This window comes from Syngnathus acus, chromosome 16 (assembly GCF_901709675.1).
Source record: "Syngnathus acus chromosome 16, fSynAcu1.2, whole genome shotgun sequence".
NCBI classification, from domain to species: domain Eukaryota; kingdom Metazoa; phylum Chordata; class Actinopteri; order Syngnathiformes; family Syngnathidae; genus Syngnathus; species Syngnathus acus.
The window spans coordinates 10,691,140-10,707,695 of record NC_051101.1 but is presented as its reverse complement, the minus strand read 5'-3'; the positions used below and the strand labels follow the sequence as shown (position 1 = coordinate 10,707,695).

At 40.7% G+C, this 16,556-nt stretch overlaps 4 protein-coding genes across 4 annotated transcripts; all 4 read left to right on the top strand.

Annotated features, from left to right (window-relative positions):
• The first annotated feature begins 1,819 nt into the window (after positions 1-1,819).
• Positions 1,820-8,127, top strand: rbm24b (RNA binding motif protein 24b). The gene is made up of 4 exons (XM_037274606.1): positions 1,820-2,313; positions 2,926-3,049; positions 3,469-3,523; positions 6,415-8,127. Exons 1-4 carry the CDS (start codon positions 2,146-2,148, stop codon positions 6,782-6,784), a joined length of 717 nt encoding a protein of 238 aa, XP_037130501.1. The 5' UTR covers positions 1,820-2,145; the 3' UTR covers positions 6,785-8,127.
• Positions 8,128-8,375: 248 nt separating this feature from the next.
• On the top strand, positions 8,376-10,532 carry grinab (glutamate receptor, ionotropic, N-methyl D-aspartate-associated protein 1b (glutamate binding)). The gene is made up of 6 exons (XM_037274543.1): positions 8,376-8,803; positions 8,890-9,005; positions 9,348-9,548; positions 9,707-9,835; positions 9,916-10,059; positions 10,136-10,532. Exons 1-6 carry the CDS (start codon positions 8,506-8,508, stop codon positions 10,286-10,288), a joined length of 1,041 nt encoding a protein of 346 aa, XP_037130438.1. The 5' UTR covers positions 8,376-8,505; the 3' UTR covers positions 10,289-10,532.
• Positions 10,533-10,871: 339 nt separating this feature from the next.
• smpd5 (sphingomyelin phosphodiesterase 5) lies at positions 10,872-14,442 on the top strand. The gene is made up of 8 exons (XM_037274407.1): positions 10,872-10,968; positions 11,936-13,015; positions 13,089-13,164; positions 13,232-13,372; positions 13,456-13,545; positions 13,622-13,685; positions 13,762-13,921; positions 14,032-14,442. The coding sequence occupies exons 2-8, from the start codon at positions 11,990-11,992 to the stop codon at positions 14,122-14,124; spliced, it is 1,650 nt and encodes a 549-aa protein (XP_037130302.1). The 5' UTR covers positions 10,872-10,968; positions 11,936-11,989; the 3' UTR covers positions 14,125-14,442.
• A 351-nt stretch (positions 14,443-14,793) lies between these two features.
• On the top strand, positions 14,794-16,472 carry malsu1 (mitochondrial assembly of ribosomal large subunit 1). The gene is made up of 4 exons (XM_037274607.1): positions 14,794-15,164; positions 15,798-15,973; positions 16,058-16,139; positions 16,223-16,472. Exons 1-4 carry the CDS (start codon positions 14,867-14,869, stop codon positions 16,375-16,377), a joined length of 711 nt encoding a protein of 236 aa, XP_037130502.1. The 5' UTR covers positions 14,794-14,866; the 3' UTR covers positions 16,378-16,472.
• The last annotated feature ends 84 nt before the right edge of the window (positions 16,473-16,556 follow it).

Sequence of the window (16,556 nt, the reverse complement as noted above, 5' to 3'; positions counted from 1 at the left end):
CAGATTTGTATTTATGTTGTATCGCAAAAAATTGTTTTCATTGGTACGTGAATGTTCTAGAAGAGAACATTTACAATCAAACCACTGTGTTGACTTTTTTCTGTTGAATTTGGTCAAACATTTTGGTTTTTGGCATTATTATTTCATGTTCCAAAATCCAAAACACAAAGAAAATAATTTGTTAAAAAAATGTTCAAATAAAGTTTTTCTATAAATGTTCAAATAAAGTTTTTCTATAAAGAAAAAAGTTCCAATATTTGTTGATATCTCTGGACATGTTTTTGTAAATTCAGACTTTTTCATACCAAGCAAACAAAACAATATCGTTTTAATCAACATTTTTGTTTTTTTTAATCAAAACATGCTTTTCATTTAACAGCAACGATTATAGTAAATGAAAGCGCAACTTGCCTGGCAAAAATTCAAATTCATTTTAAATTTGTGTTTTAACATGTTGCAGTGTATTTTGTTCCAAACAAGACACAATACAAACTTTACTTTCAAACACAGAACTGTGAAAACAAGCCTAAACGTCAATAGATTTGTACAAAAGGGCGACAACTGCCATAAAGGACAGCGAGGTCATGTGTGGTGATTTATTTATTTTCTAAAACAACACATCATTTAAGTTGTCATATAGGGAAAGCACAGGTGTGGCATGTAACATTAACAATGACTGCATTCTATTTTGGTGTCTCTGCAGTGTGCCGTGACACTTTGACAGCAGTAACTCTTTTTTAGCGTGCACACCTGTGCTTTTCCCTGTGTGACCTTTCCAAATGTACTCAGAGACACACACTACACATATAAAACATGATACAGCTTGTATTTCTAGCCTGTATACATCTAAATGTGGCTACTATTTAAGATGAATCCCCTTCCTGGAATTTTGACTTCAGGTTTAAAAATGACATTCACAGTAGACACTGTGTAATAGATCCAAATAAATTGGACATATTGAGTGTGTAAACGTGTGACAGGAGTGTGTTTGGCAGAGGGAGTCACATTTCCACGCTCATTGACTGCAACATTAAGGTCCACTTCCACTAATGAGATCCAAAACAAAAAGCTGGAAGGAAAAACACAATGCCAATATTTCATTGGCTGTGGGATGGGTATTAATTTACTGCATCATACTGAGATCTGGAATTATCCTCCTTATACAGATCATATTCTGTTTTCTAAATACCGCTCATACACTGCGGTTCTGCCTGAGTTGGCGCCTGTGGTCGTTGCCAGAAGCCCAGCAGTTAGTGGGCCTTGCACAGACATTATGGGAAATACTTTTGGGAATCAAATAATACAATTACCTGAAATTATTATTAAAAAAAATACATTTTAAATTGAGGACGATGTCTCTAATTGTGATTAGATTAACATGAAGTTATTTTCCTTTATGAAAAAAGACATTATAAAAAATATTTTTGGGAATCAAATAATACAATGATCTGAAATTATTATTTAAAAAAAATTAATTGAGGACAATGTCTCTAATTATGATTAGATTAACACGAAGTTATTTTCCCTACTGTGTGTAGGTCTACCTGATGGCCAATATGGCTGTGTTTATCCTCTGTAGCTGATTTAAATAAACCTCATAAATCACCATTACGTCTCTAATACCTGTAGATTAAAGTAGAGATTAAAGTAGGTGAGTCGACGTCACCCCTAACCACACAAAACACACTTAAACACACTTTTCAGTGCTCCTATCCAGAGGAGGAAAACGCCTCTACCACCTCCAACCAACAGGGGGCGCTCAGCACACAAGTACCACCTCAATTCAACGCTACAAAACCACACAATGTAATAAACAAGAGTACATTTTACGTTCATTTTTTTGGGGCACTTTTTCGCACTTCGGTGGGGCACTTCTAGCGGTGGGACACTTGTAGCGTGATGCTTGCCTCTTGGGTGGAGTTACTTCGACGTGTCGCATATTCTGACAAGTGGGCAACAAACTAACAGGTGTCCTCTTCCTCCTCCTCCTTCTCCTCCTCCTCGCTAGCGACAGGAGGACTTGTCCTGTCTAAGCCACATTCTACACACACTCTTCCTCCACTCAGACGTTTTTCTTAGCTCCTAAGTGCCTTTTTCCATCTAGTTTACTTGGTAACTTCTCGAACTCAATTAACTCCATAAGATATGCATTCGGCTCAGAAAGACACCACCTTCACTAAGATCTTCGTGGGAGGTCTCCCTTACCACACCACCGACTCCAGTCTCAGGAAGTACTTCGAGGTCTTCGGGGACATTGAAGAGGCTGTGGTCATCACAGACCGACAGACGGGGAAGTCAAGAGGTTATGGATTTGTAAGTGTTAACTTAAAAAAAAAAAAAAGTTGGCGTTTTGTAACGTTGCTTTAGCACGTGCTACCGGCTCTGTTGCTGCCAGTATGAATATGTGACATGTTGACATGTGTCAAGTTAATTGGAGCACCATGTATACAAGCAAAAGTGGCAAAGTTACTCTTAAGTAAAAATAAATACAAATATATATATATTTTTAATATACAGCTCTGGAGAATACAGTATTGAAACCAGTTTATAGCATGAGTAAAGCCAAACTTTAAAAGATTCTCTGCATTAGGCCTACTGACAGCATAACTCGTAAATTCCAAAACACGCTTTTATTTATTATGATGATTTTGCAAAAGATTCTTTTTAATTGTTAGAATAAACCATATGTCAATGTATGTCAGCACAAAGAAAAAAAAATATCTGCACTCAAAATTGTTTCCATATCTTGTTTTTCCCCCCCATTGAATCATCTGTGGAGATTGAAAATAGTTAGACCATTTTGAGAAATTTAAAGCGACCCAATTTATTAAGTACCATCCTTAGGTTTTGGGGTCAGCTAGTTTAATCATTGTTTATAGAAATGCATGTTATTGTTTTGAAGTCTCATTCATTGTCTTCCTACAGGTGACCATGGCAGACCGGGCTTCTGCTGATCGAGCCTGCAAAGACCCCAACCCCATTATAGATGGCCGAAAGGCCAATGTGAACCTGGCCTACCTTGGAGCCAAGCCCAGGGTCATACAGCCAGGTGAGAGGTGCTCATTGTTCACTCCAGGAGGGCTATTTATTTGGATACTCACTCAATATCACCGTAAAGCTACAAAACAGGAAATGTCAAAAAAAAAAAAAAAAAGAATATCCTGTAAACTAGAACTGTTGTCCTCCTGTGAATAAAATGGAGATGAAAACAGATTTTGCAAGTGGCAGTGTAAAAAGAAACACCAACAAAAATACTTGAAATTACTGTGCTTTTTTTTTAAGCATTATTTTTCCAGTGAAGAAAACCAATTCTAGAAATTCTTAGTTTGGTAAAAATATCACTTGAAGGGAATTTTCCACATTTTCCTTATGGTGTTGTCATTTTTATTTATTTATTTTATTTCATATTTATTGTGTTTATAGACTCACTCCAGCGCTCATAATTTACTTTTTTTCTGCCTTTTCTAGGCTTTGCATTTGGCATGCCTCAGATCCACCCAGCATTCATCCAAAGGCCCTATGGGTATGTTGCACAATCTATGCCCCCCCCCCCCTCCCCAAAACAAAAACAGGATTGTCACTTTATCATGACATTTTTATTGACTATCACCTGTTTAAACCTTGCTGAATGAGGACATATGAGAGATGATGAGTGCTCCTCTCGGCAATCACTGTGACGGAATTGAACATGTGTCCCTCACCCCAACCCCCCTCCCTCTTCTTTAGCCAACTGCCGGATTGACTTCATGTTTGTGTCTCTCTCTGATCTGACAGGCTCGGTAACGGTTAAAATAGCAGATGATGATTTGAGGAATAGCTGAGTCTACTATTGGGCAGAGCGCTAAAGTGTTACCTGTAAACATACACAAACGAGCTGAAAATGGTGACTAGATGCATGGGTGTCTATTTTTATTTATTTTTTTAAATTGTTGGTGTTTTTATTTTTTTTGTGGTTGGTTTTCATAGCACATAGATTGGTGTGTGCCTTGTTTTCAGTATGATGTGGTGTTCAGCTTAACTTGTGTGCTCATTTCTATTTGGGGCTGGGGAGTTTATTTTTGTTCACGATTTGAGTTTTGCTAGGACGGTGTAACTCTGCGAACGCGGTGTTGAATTTTTAATTCTTTGTGCTGAGTGGAGCCTGCTGTTTATTCTCCTTTCAGTTTTTTCTGAAGTTAACATTAAGACGTTCATGTTTTGTTGTGAACGGACACAAAAGGATTCTGACGGGACAATTTTCGGATTCCCTGCAACAAAACAAACACTTGGCCTGCATGCGGGAGTTTGGTTTCCTTTCAATTAACCCATTGCTTTGAGTCGGGTTGTACACCCGCAATGCCGAGCAGAAAATAACTCCGCCAACTGGAGACCTCTGGGTCAATAGACAAATGTTACGGGCTGCAGACACGAGATCTGTACGCGCCTCACGGGCAGCAGCTGTCTGCTACGACGATCTCCGCGGCCTCTCAAATTCGGATGGAAAAAAAAAAGGAGCGGCGCTGTTAATAATGCATGGCATAGGCTTCGCTGCTCAGCTGTGGACAACAGGTGGAAGCCTTTTGGTCCCATGCTGCAGATTATCCATGTGTCCTGGCGACTTACAAAGCACCTTTATTTAGCTTCCCACTTGACTGGAATAACTGTAAAATATGCATCAAAGCAAGGACAGGCTTCTTTGTGAAAGCAGTCCGATTAAAACAAGGTCACGGTCAAGGGCCACGTTTGTGAAAACTGACGGGCAAAATTATTTTCTCATCAGCAGTAGTATAACAAAACCAATATAAAAAAAAAAATTCTGAATATAATAACTAAACTACAATCAAAACCAATCTGGGCAAAAGACGCCTTACTTTGAAGAATCTAAATTATAAACTATATTCTGTTTTAGTTAACTTTTTTTTTTTTTTTGACCAAATAATTCCATTACAATTTCTACATAATGTTTCCAAACTTTTGACGGATACTGTAAAAGAAGAGACATTTCTTATTTCCTAACCTACAACAAGGAAAGTGAACTTTGTGACAATGGCATGAATGTAAAAAAAGAAAAAAACATCCACAAAATACAGAAAAACAACCGCCATTTTTCCCCCCGCATATAAATGTAACAGTTGTTTGTCAAAACTAAGAATAGCCAGATGATTATTTGCCAATCTGATATTTTGTGCAAGCCATGAGATAGATGCGAGATGGCCGAGTCGCCTCATTTGACGAGTGCCCCGCCACGAAAAGAGAACAGCGTGTCCTTTGGACATGACAAGGGCGGCAAAAATAGCCTTGTCTCCAGCCTCCCTTGTCAATCAACTTGGCATGTGTACATTTGTATGTGGGTGGGGGGCTCTGGTATGTCCACAAGAGGGACAGATATAACCCCTTCACACCTGCTCCTCCATATATTTTTCTGAGTGACTTGCTCCACTTCTATCACTTGAGTTAAAGTGAAAAGCAAGTTTTTACAAAGTTGACCAAAAACAAATGCGGGGAACCTTTGACACAGTATGTGATACTTAAGGATTTAATTTACAAATTGCACAGATGGTTCAGGTTATTTATAGATGAGATAATAAAAGAAAGGGAAAAAAGCTAAGTTCAAATAAGTTGTAATGTAAGAGGGCTCTTTTAAGGTTTAATGTATGAAACAAATGTTTTCTAGTTTTTTTTTTTAATTCTATGATGAGATCATTTCAATATTTGTTATTTTTGCATTTTTGGTGCATCTGATTACATTTTTTGGACTGTAAGGCGCATTTAAAATCGTTTAATTTTTTTAAAATTGTATGGATGTCAAATTGAAGTCGAATATAGTTCGACTCATTTGCTGTGCTGGTTTGTTTCCCATTGTGCCCGTATACAGTATATGGAAATTTCCCAAAACAGGACCTTATAGTCCGAAAAATGACGGTATGTTGTGTTCAAAAAGTGTTAATTAGTACATTTTTGGAAGGGCTTCCACTGCTCAATGGTTCAAACTGTTGCAACTCTCCAGAAGGTAGCCTCGCCCCTACCGTTTATTTCTTCAGTTTCCCAATCAGTGAAGTGGACTTGTTTGCAGTTGATTGTTTTTGTTTGTGTTGAAGGATCCTAACATGTTTGGGCATGCCTGTACGTGTGCTGTTGCCGTGTGGGCACGATCATGTCCACTTCATTTCTTGACGCGGTGTCGTGCGGTCGGCTCGCATTTTGTGGCCGGGTTGCGGCGGCGGGTTGACGTTTTAAGATTCAGGTGCTTTTATTGCGCTTGTGGTTTTTTGCCGCTTTCTTAACTTTTCTTATCTCGGTAGGGATTTTTCCCCCCAGTTGTTAATGAATGGATTTGCTGTGTTTTTTTTGAGGACTTGGATTGACGTATTTGTGGCGCCTGCAGGATGGCCCGTTGCCGCTTACCTTTGACATCATTGCCTTTTTGTCCCACAGGATCCCGGCTCACTATGTCTACCCTCAGGCCTTTGTCCAGCCCAGTATGATGATCCCTCATGTCCAACCCTCAAGTGCCACGGCGACAGCTGCCGCCGCCGCAGCCACCTCGCCATACCTCGACTACACTGGAGCCGCTTATGCTCAGTATTCGGCCGCAGCTGCCACCGCTGCCGCTGCAGCTGCCGCCGCCTATGAGCAGTATCCGTACGCGGCCTCCCCGGCCCCGACGGGCTACATGACCACAGCCGGCTACGGCTACACGCTCCAGCAGCCGCTGGCCGCCGCCGCCACTCCGGGGGCTGCGGCCGCCGCCGCCGCCTTCAGTCAGTACCAGCCTCAGCAGCTGCAGACGGATCGCATGCAGTGAAAAGAAAATGACGTGGTTGAGAAGTCATCACCCCCGACTGGGGTTATGTTACTGTACATTGAGGGTCATCCGCACAAGCTTTTAACTTGAAAAAGTGAAGAAAATCACAGGACGTGCAAACAAATGCTGTGTTTTATTCAAATTAGATCAGTATTTTTTTTTCCATTATTTAATATTTATACATCGACAAAAAAAAAGATTAACTAAAGCAGACTAACTGAACCTCATGATTCATTTTTGTATATATATATATTCTGTGTTTCCTAGCGCATTCATGTCTTATGATGAAGTGTCTTCCCCAACACTATATACCAAAACGTGTATAGAAATATGAACGAGTCACTCGTGCATTTTTCAGGATTTGTATCAGCTGAATCTATGCAGACCGTTTCCCCTTAAGTATGTACATTAAAAAAAAAAAAAACTTAGGGATATTGGGCTTCTGGGTGAAATTTTAAGATGAACCACAAATGTACTACAATCTTACCGGAGGACCTTAATTTGATTTGAATCAACAATACATCAGCAGTACTTCATCATTGTGAGGCTGCAAATGGGTTCCCAACAGGGCATTGTTAGTTTTGTTAGCAGCTTGCAAATGAGTCAGGCTGGAAAACTCGAAATTGTCATGCATCAAGCACCCGTTGTGAATTTTGCCATTCAGTTTGTTAGAGCAGCAGGTTGTGCAAAAAGTATTGAAACATTGCACTGCGGGACTTCTGCGACATCTGCTTTTAAAATATTCGAAAAGGTCCAATTGAGTTCACCTCTGAAATTTGTAGTGCATTTTTAGGTTTAACTAGAAATTTCATTTTAGTAATCAAGATGGGGGGAGCACTTAGTTCCCTCACTCATGAATTGCACATCAAGCAAGCTCAGCAAAAAAAAAAAAGGTGTTTGAATGTGAATCTTAAATTTTCTTTCCGAATGTGCCTTTTAAATTATGCTATTTATGTATTTATTATGGAAGCTTACGATAATAAACAGTCTATTTTTGTGTTTGCTTTTTAGTTAGGTCCACTGCAACGTTCATGAAGAGCATGCCGTGAATGTTTAAAGCCTGCAGTTTGTATGAAGAACAAAAGACGAGTGGAACAGTAGCAATAACTTTTGTGGATTTATAATGTTTGTCTTATAGACTATTTAATGTTGCCTTTTTTTTTATATCTATACTTGACCACTTTGATAGGAATCTTATGAACTTGAAACATCTGATGTCATCTTGACACTGAATGTAAAGTGCAAAGGTATTTTGCCTTGCATTTTACAATGCATTAAAAAAAGAGCACATCTGGAAATTTGTTGTATGTGAAATAAAGGGAACTCTACCAACAAAATGTTAATTTTTCTGTTCTGTCTATTTTTTCTAATAGGCTTTGAATTCATGTAATATTTTGTATGAAGAAAAATAAAAGTGCTCTCAAGACAGTGCCCAATGAGTTATTTTACCGCAAATGGAGGCTATTTATAGTATTTCAATTATTTGACATTCATTCAACCACGCCCAATTTTAGAAATATTACGCTTTATTGTAGCGACACGAAAACGAACGGATGATGAATTAATTACGCAACCCGGAAATGAGGAAATCACGTGATCTTGACGTCACGTACTGTTGTCACTGACACTCTCCAGCTGAGCGCGTTTGTTTTTTTATCGTCCTTGTGTAATTCGTAAACATACAAACGGACCGTCTACTCTACAATTTGTTGCATCTTAAAATGGCCACGGATAAAATTGCATACACTCGGCTGGACAATGAATTAGTGCCGCCGTCGTATGAAGATACCACGTCAGGCCCGAACATGTTCGTGGGCTCTCCCGGCGGTGTCTCGCTACCTCCGCCGTCCTATGCTGATACCACACCAGGCCCGAACAGTTTCGTGGGCTCTCCAGGCGGTGTCCCTCTACCTCCACCGGCTGCTTTTGGGCCTGGTGTACCTGGAGCTTTCGGGATGAGCACCAAAACATCCTCGCCGTATTCGCCACCTTCCTACGGCTTTCACGACGATATATGCGGTAAGCAACCGTGTGTTACCCCCCCCCCCCCCTTCTTTCATTTCTGACTGTACATTAATGATTATTTTGTACCTTCTTGTTGGTAGCTGACCCTTCAGGTGATGCTTACCACAGTGTGGAGGACCCGCCATCATTTGATGAGAACGAAGACTTAAGTTTCGGAATGGATAACAAAACCATAAGAAGAGCTTTCATTCGGAAGGTACGATGAGAAATGATGAAAAATATGACAGTGAAAGAAATGATTCAATTTATTAATGAATAGATACATTATTGGCATTATTATAAAATGTCATCCATCCTTAATGGAGCCACATGTTGCAAAACATAATCTGACAATAATGCTGTATATTCTTTAACTTGTGCAAAAAAAACCTAATAATATTACTGCAGCTTACTGGATTGCTTAGATGTGAGAGTCGTCTTTGTTTGTGTTATAATGATTGTATTATACTGCCCCCCTGTGGTCAAGGCACAAACCTGAATGAGCGCAATTAATGTACTTCGTATAACTAAAGAATATGTTGCTGCTTTCACCCTGCAGGTGTTCTTGGTGCTAACTGCTCAATTGACAGTTACGTTCACCTTCGTGATGGTTTTCACCTTCGTAGCCCAAATCAAATTGTACTCAAGACAGAACTTCTGGCCATACATCGTGGCTTACGTCATATTCTTTGCGAGCGTGTGCGCCATCGGCTGCTTTGGAGACCTCCGCAGGAAGCATCCATGGAACCTGATTGCATTAGTAAGCAATGTTTTACTTTCCTGGTTTGTTATAAATCCTTTTTTTTTTTTCGTTTGAACCAAATTCTACAATATGTAAAGGTTGTGTGCATTTGTGCAATTCCTTTATTTCAGTTTATTTTTTATAGTTCTCACTAACAATTATTGTCTTGTTTTCAGTCCATCTTGACCCTGAGCCTTTCGTATATGGTGGGAATGATTGCCAGCTTTCATGAAACGGACGTAGTGGTCATAGCATTGGGCATCACAGCGGTGGTCTGCTTCACAGTGGTCATCTTCTCTCTTCAGGTTTCTATTTGACACATGCAGCGCAACAAGTTTGAGGAGCAGCATGACTTCTAAATGCCATGCTTGTCATCCCTCCACAGACCAAGTATGACTTCACTTCCTGTTATGGTGTGATGTTCGTCTGCTTGGTTGTCCTTATCCTCTTCGGCCTGCTATGCATCATCATGCAGAACAAGGTCCTGCACATATTCTATGCTGGACTGGGAGCCTTGCTTTTCACCTGTGTAAGTCATCCACTTTGAAATTTCTTATGAGTAGGTTCATTTCATGTCATGTCTTGAGTTCTTTCATTTGTTCCAGTTTTTGGCAGTGGACACCCAGCTACTGCTTGGCAACAAGAAGCTGTCCCTGCATCCTGAAGAATATGTCTTTGCCGCACTCAATCTGTATATGGACGTCATCAATATCTTTCTCTACATTCTCACAATTGTGGGAAGGGCCAGGGGCAACTGAGCGACAGAAAGTGGGAGAAAATGACATCAGAGTGCCGTTTTTGCTGATTGTGTTGGTGGAAGTGAGATCTTCTTGTCACTTTTTTTGTTGTTGTTGTGAATCATAGTGGTAAATTATCTTTTTTTTCACCTTGTCTTTTTTAAAAATCTAAATGTTAATCAGTGGTGATACTATTCTGAAAGTTTATGTAGATTGTAATATTTTTCCTCATTAAACCTTTAAGTACATCACAGTTAGTGCAAAACGTTGTCATACATTTGACTAATTGCTCATATTTGCACGTTTTTCCAAATGTGTGTGCTCTTAAAACCGGACAAAAAGATATAAACTATAAATGTTCAAACCCACTAATGCAGTGTTCCTGAAAATCTTTGTTTGAACTATGGTGCGGTTCAGATTACCGCTTGTACTTTGACCTCAATTCATTTCTTATCACAATTTGTCAACGCTTTTAGTGACAAACGTGAAACAAAAACATGCCTTAAACAGAGCATGTGTCAAGCCACATAACTTTGCCACCTACAAAAAATGAGATTCTGCGTCGCTCAAGTGTCGACCGTGCCTGGGTCAGGTATGTTCATCACGTGACCACAGGTAAGATCACGTGACACATGGGTTTAAACCACCCGTGTGACGTCATTACGGATCGGCAAACTCGGTCCGTAATGAGGGACTACGTGGTAAGTATCTGATTTGGATTACTTCATTAAATCACTCATTTTTCTTAAAACGTCAAGTTTATTATTGAATACACCAATACAAGACTTGAAATGTTACACTGAGTAGATTTACTCCAACATGTCGTGCTGTCGAAATGGTCCGCCCTAGTTTTCTTACCGAAAGGTAGGAATGTCTTGAGTTAGCAGTCGAGGCTAACCATCATTGCATACATTTCATACATTCGCACTTTATATCCGTAGGTTGACAATACTGTGGGCTATGTCGGGAAACTTGTACACGCGTCCTCGTACATCATACGACAATACCCGCGACATTTAACAGTGTATTTTGATTTTATCGTGTTTACAACAATGTTAGCTTAGCATACCTAAACAGGAGCGATGACTGGAGTACACACCTGAAGGAGGAAGAAATGTTGAGTCGGAAGCATAACGAGTACGAAAGAAAAGTTTGAATCGTCAGTCATAAAGCAGAATGTGATACAGAAAATAAAACCACAGCAACATGAGCGAAAGCTAGTTTGAACGGATGACTGTCAATATTCAACTTCCTGGTTGTTTGAATGTTCCGCCCGCCCTGAATTCAGCTGACTCATTTCAAATACATTACAGGCGTTGTAATGCTGTTAAAGTAAGACGTTATCTTTTCCTGGCACGTTTTTTGTGACGCACAATTTTAATATCAATATATGCATGAGTAATTTTGTATGTTTTGTCTCTCGGCGCCACCTTTTCTTATCTTATCTTGCAAGGTGGTAGAGTGGTTAGCACGTTTGCCTCACAGTTTGAAATTCAAATTAATACTCCAGCATTTCAACTTTTCTGGTGGAGTTTGCATCCTGCATTCGAAAATGCAACATAGCAAAATATTAACTAGTGAAATATTGTTGGGCAGCATTGCTCATCTTGTAAAACCACATTCTATTGTAAGGCAGTGTCGTAACGTAACTTTTTTTTCTTCTCATAGTGTTCAGTGGAGAGATGCGGCGACACCTGAATTTAGTCTGGTGAGCTTTGCACCATGGCCCTGCGGTCATCCCCATTCTCTAACCCGTGTGCTGCAGTCACCCACGCGGCGGGATGGGTGTTGATTCTGCCATGTTTCTGGTTCCTCGACCGCCTCATCGCCGTGTGCAAGCTGACCACCCTCGAGCGGAGACGAGAGGACACGTGCTACCTCTACCCCCTCAAAGTCGTCTTCGGCTCCATCGTGTTCCTCGTCCTCTTTGTGGTGACTGCTCCCGTGGCCTTGCTGGGCTTCCTACTGTGGGCCCCGCTGCAGGCGTGCCGCAGACCCTTCTGCTACCACCGAGAGTCAGCGTCACTCCAGAGTGAGACGCACACAGGCTTGGAACTTGAGGGGAAGGGGTCGTTCGTCTTCGCCTCGGCCAACTTGTGTCTCTTGCCTGACAGTCTGGCTCGCTTCAATAATCTGGGACACACCCAGAAAAGAGCCGCCGCTATCGGCGAGTCTATCGCTCGGGGCGTGGGCCGACCCAATATCCGTATCGTTATCGACTCTCCCAGCAGCTGCGGTGCTCTTAGCCCTTCCAACAGTATACTCCCCACGTCGAGCGCCTCGACGTACGGCGCGACAGACAGACAGGCTTCAATCCCAAATCTCAACAGTGATGTGGTTTACGTCCCCTGTGATGACACAATAGAACCCTCCGATATCATCCAACACAACTCCAACCAGAACTCGAATCGGCGTTTGCTCTCTCAGGGACTCGGCCAGCTGGGCGACGTGTCATGGGAAGTGTCCACCATGTTTCCCGCCCATGTGGACATTCTCTGTTTAGAGGAAGTGTTTGATAAGAGGGCCGCGCAGAAACTCACCCATGCGCTGAGTCCTTTGTTTGCACATATACTCTACGACATCGGGGGGTACGCCTGCCAACCCCCGTGTAGCTGTTCCTCTTTTAAGTTCTTCAACAGCGGCCTCTTCTTGGCCAGCCGATTCCCCGTCGTGGACGCCGAGTACCACTGCTTTCCCAACAGTAAAGGGGAAGACGCGCTGGCTGCCAAGGGCCTTCTTTCCACTAAGGTGCTTGTTTTTTGTTTGAACGACTCCATCAGGCCCACAAATCGACTACCAAAATGAATTGTTTTATTTCCAGGTGTTCCTCGGGAAAAATCAGAAGCAGACGAAACTGGTTGGTTATTTCAACTGTATCCACCTTCATGCACCAGAAGGTAAAGAAACATTTCCAGACTATTTTGAGGAGATTGAAAGGTAAACACGACTGACTTTTTGAACAAGGTGAAGGAGCGATCCGCTGTGAGCAGCTGAACATGGTCACCAAGTGGATCGGTGATTTCCAAGCAGCCAATAGGCAGCCGGATGAAGAAGTGGTTTTTGATGTGCTCTGTGGAGACTTCAACTTTGACAACTGCTCACCGGGTGTGTTTTACTCGCCCCGCCAGTGCCATTTGCCCCCAATTTATCCACTTTAATATCAACCTTGTTCTCTCTCGTCTGTCTAGATGACACCTTGGAACAAAATCACAGTCTCTTTGAGGAATACAAAGACCCTTGCAGAGCAGGGCCAGGGAAAGAGAAGCCCTGGGTCATCGGTGCGTACGATTGGCCAAAACACGTGATGTGCCGTTTGATGATAAAATAATATAAACGGTCGTTTCTGCATTACAGGAACTCTGCTCGAGCAGCCAACGTTGTACGACGATGATGTAAACAGCCCAGAAAACCTGCAAAAGTAAAACGTGGAAATCCTCTGAATATCAACAGAAATGAAATAATGGCAAGAAAATAAATGTTGTGTCTGTATGCAGAACGTTGGAGAACGACATGCTGAGAAAGTGTTACATCTGCCCTCCCGTTCCCGCCGCTGGCTCGCCCTTGGTTTACCCCGAAATTGACCAGCCGTGGATTGGACGGAGGATTGATTATATCCTATTTCGGGAAAACTCCATTTCCAAGCACTGCCAAACCGTATGTAAACACTATTAATTATCCTTTTATATGACGTGTTCACACAAATCGCATGCTTGTATATTGTTGATGTATAAAATGAAGTTGTTTTTTTTCTCCTCTTCTTTTAGGAAGTGGAAGAGGTATCATTTATTACCCAACTGGCTGGCTTGACAGACCATATTCCTGTGGGCTTGAGACTGAATGTCCGAATGGACTCTTGACTTTGATGAAAAGTTAGCGCTAAAACTATTTTATTTTCAGAGAAAGGGAACAAAATGTACCAAAAGTACATTGCTGCATAGCCATAATAATCTTATGTTTACATGGTGTATTTCAATTTTAAAATGTAATGCTGATACACTAGAAATATCTCAGGTAGTGTTAGTATCAGCTTCTCTGAATACTTAAGGTATTCAATACTGCACATTAAGGCTTCTTCTGGATTTTTTAAATACATCGTTTTTATTTCATTGCAGGAATTCTGCACAGAAATAAACAATAATTATTGTTTATAAATGCGTTTGCTTTTTCCCTCTTGACACTGTGACGCACTTTGTTCCCTCTTATCTAATTCCAGAACGTTTTTTTTGTAACCATTTCCGTAATAGCCAGCATGACCAGAAAATCTGGTTTCAATTTGTTACATTTCAACGTCACCTGGTATTGAGACATCAGAAGTGAAACAGAAAGTATTTTTAAACATACTTTGCGTTATATGTATTTTTTTTTTATTGTAACAATTCATTCCGTGCCCTTAATTTATCAATGCAGAATCGTCCAAAAAAATACCTGCAGCACGATTCGGTTGAAGTTGATAGGGGGCGCTATGTACAGCTGCACGGTGTATCACAGCACACGAAGAAGACTTGCGAACCAATCAAATCCCAAGCACGTATTGTACTTCCGTGTTTATCCGGTAGAAAGTAGAAGGTTGTTGTCGTCGCGTTGTACTAATGTCAAACAATGAATATTTTTAAGTGCATTAAGCCACTTGTATGTGTAAGTAAATTATTAATAGAGCAGAGTCGTGTCTTTACAAGGCAGTGTTTGGTCACTACAGTTCCTTGTCATCGCCGTTACATTCGTCGACATTTGACATGTTTAACCGCATGCTCCCCGCATATGCACCACTTGAACAAGAAAAGATGCTTTTCGGAAATGGACTCCGGCCATCGTGATTTACTGACGAGGTCTGACGTTATTCGGGATGAATCACTCGAGATGGATGGCGACTCTAATGACAAGCGTCACCCGAGCCAAAGTGAGTTAAAACCTTCCATTTGATTTCATTATAGCCACCGAGGGGTGTAATTTCATCCCGTTCGGCGTTTTGAAAGAAGCTAATTTCCTTCATTGCAAAGATTTATGGAATTGAAGTAGCGTTGAAAAAGTAATTACAGTATTCACATTAAAGTGGCTTCAATTTGGATGGTGTCAGTTTCCTAATTTCCCATATTTTCATAAATCGCAATATGTAGAGAACCGGGGATAAGTAGGTTTTTCATAATTCTGGAGTGAGGTATTCCTTCATGCCATTAATTGTATCAAACTTTGGAAAAATAAAATTATGACCTAATTGCAGTTCAGATGTTTTGTGTAATATTTGTAACTAGTTGTATCATGTTCAAGTAAATAAGATGCTTTATATGATGACTTATTTGTCAATGTCTTGCAATATTGATGAAATCAGTCATTCTCCACTAGGTTGCATAACTACAGTCTTTAAGTATGTACTACTTAGCGTCCTTAAGCTTTCATTCACTTGTGCATTACCGGGTACAGCAAGTGTCTAGTGCCTCTAGTGTCTACATGTTGCTTGTGTCTGACCTTGCAGTTGTATTTTTTTTACCAAGTCATTTGTTTCCCTGTTAATAAATATTTTGATAATCTGCAGGGCCCCCTGAGACGTTCAACCTGGACGTGCTTGTGGCTCTCCTACGTCAAGAAAACGCCGCTGACATCTGCGTGATCAAAGTACCCGAGCACGTCAAATACACCGAGTACTTCATCGTTGTCAGCGGCGTATCACCGAGGCACCTACGCGCAATGGCACTTTATGCCATTAAAGTAGTAAGTGACCTGCAATTGATCAATTTACTTCTGACACCTGTCAGCAGTTTTTTTTTTCCCAACAATCACCACTACATCCTTTAGTACAAATTCATGAAGAACGATCACGATGCTCATGTTAAGCTCGAAGGAAAGACTGCAGACAACTGGATGTGTATTGACTTTGGTATGTAACGTATTCACTTTATTTATTTTCAAGGTCACACTTGCAAGTATAAATTTTTTCTCATGTTTTTTTGTTTCCCTCAGGCAATATAGTTGTTCACTTCATGCTTCCAGAAACTAGAGAAGTGTACGAACTGGACAAACTGTGGACTCTGCGCTCCTACGATGAGCAGCTAAGCAAAATTCCTGACGAGAAGCTGCCTGAGGACTTCATATATGACCTAGAAGACACTAAATGATAAAACACATTTTCAATCGGATCATTTTTCTTTTTTGTGAGAAATTCCTTGTGAAATAATATGGACGGTTTAAAATAAATTCATATTTTTCTAAATTGCTCTTTGCTAATTTCTTCACCTTAATTATTTAGTATTTTTCCTTGACATTTTTCTTTCCACTAAATACCAGTAATGCCTTA

Excerpts from the sequence above, each read along its gene's own strand:
- malsu1 (XM_037274607.1), top strand. The coding sequence starts at position 14,867 with ATGAATATTTTTAAGTGCATTAAGCCACTTGTATGTGTAAGTAAATTA. Across the intron at positions 15,974-16,057 it reads CACTTTATGCCATTAAAGTA|TACAAATTCATGAAGAACGA; the intron begins GTAAGTGACCTG and ends TACATCCTTTAG. Across the intron at positions 16,140-16,222 it reads CTGGATGTGTATTGACTTTG|GCAATATAGTTGTTCACTTC; the intron begins GTATGTAACGTA and ends TGTTTCCCTCAG.
- rbm24b (XM_037274606.1), top strand. The coding sequence starts at position 2,146 with ATGCATTCGGCTCAGAAAGACACCACCTTCACTAAGATCTTCGTGGGA. Across the intron at positions 2,314-2,925 it reads AGTCAAGAGGTTATGGATTT|GTGACCATGGCAGACCGGGC; the intron begins GTAAGTGTTAAC and ends GTCTTCCTACAG. Across the intron at positions 3,050-3,468 it reads GCCCAGGGTCATACAGCCAG|GCTTTGCATTTGGCATGCCT; the intron begins GTGAGAGGTGCT and ends TGCCTTTTCTAG.
- smpd5 (XM_037274407.1), top strand. The coding sequence starts at position 11,990 with ATGGCCCTGCGGTCATCCCCATTCTCTAACCCGTGTGCTGCAGTCACC. Across the intron at positions 13,016-13,088 it reads AGGGCCTTCTTTCCACTAAG|GTGTTCCTCGGGAAAAATCA; the intron begins GTGCTTGTTTTT and ends TTTTATTTCCAG. Across the intron at positions 13,165-13,231 it reads CCACCTTCATGCACCAGAAG|GTGAAGGAGCGATCCGCTGT; the intron begins GTAAAGAAACAT and ends TTTTTGAACAAG.
- grinab (XM_037274543.1), top strand. The coding sequence starts at position 8,506 with ATGGCCACGGATAAAATTGCATACACTCGGCTGGACAATGAATTAGTG. Across the intron at positions 8,804-8,889 it reads CTTTCACGACGATATATGCG|CTGACCCTTCAGGTGATGCT; the intron begins GTAAGCAACCGT and ends TCTTGTTGGTAG. Across the intron at positions 9,006-9,347 it reads GAAGAGCTTTCATTCGGAAG|GTGTTCTTGGTGCTAACTGC; the intron begins GTACGATGAGAA and ends TTCACCCTGCAG.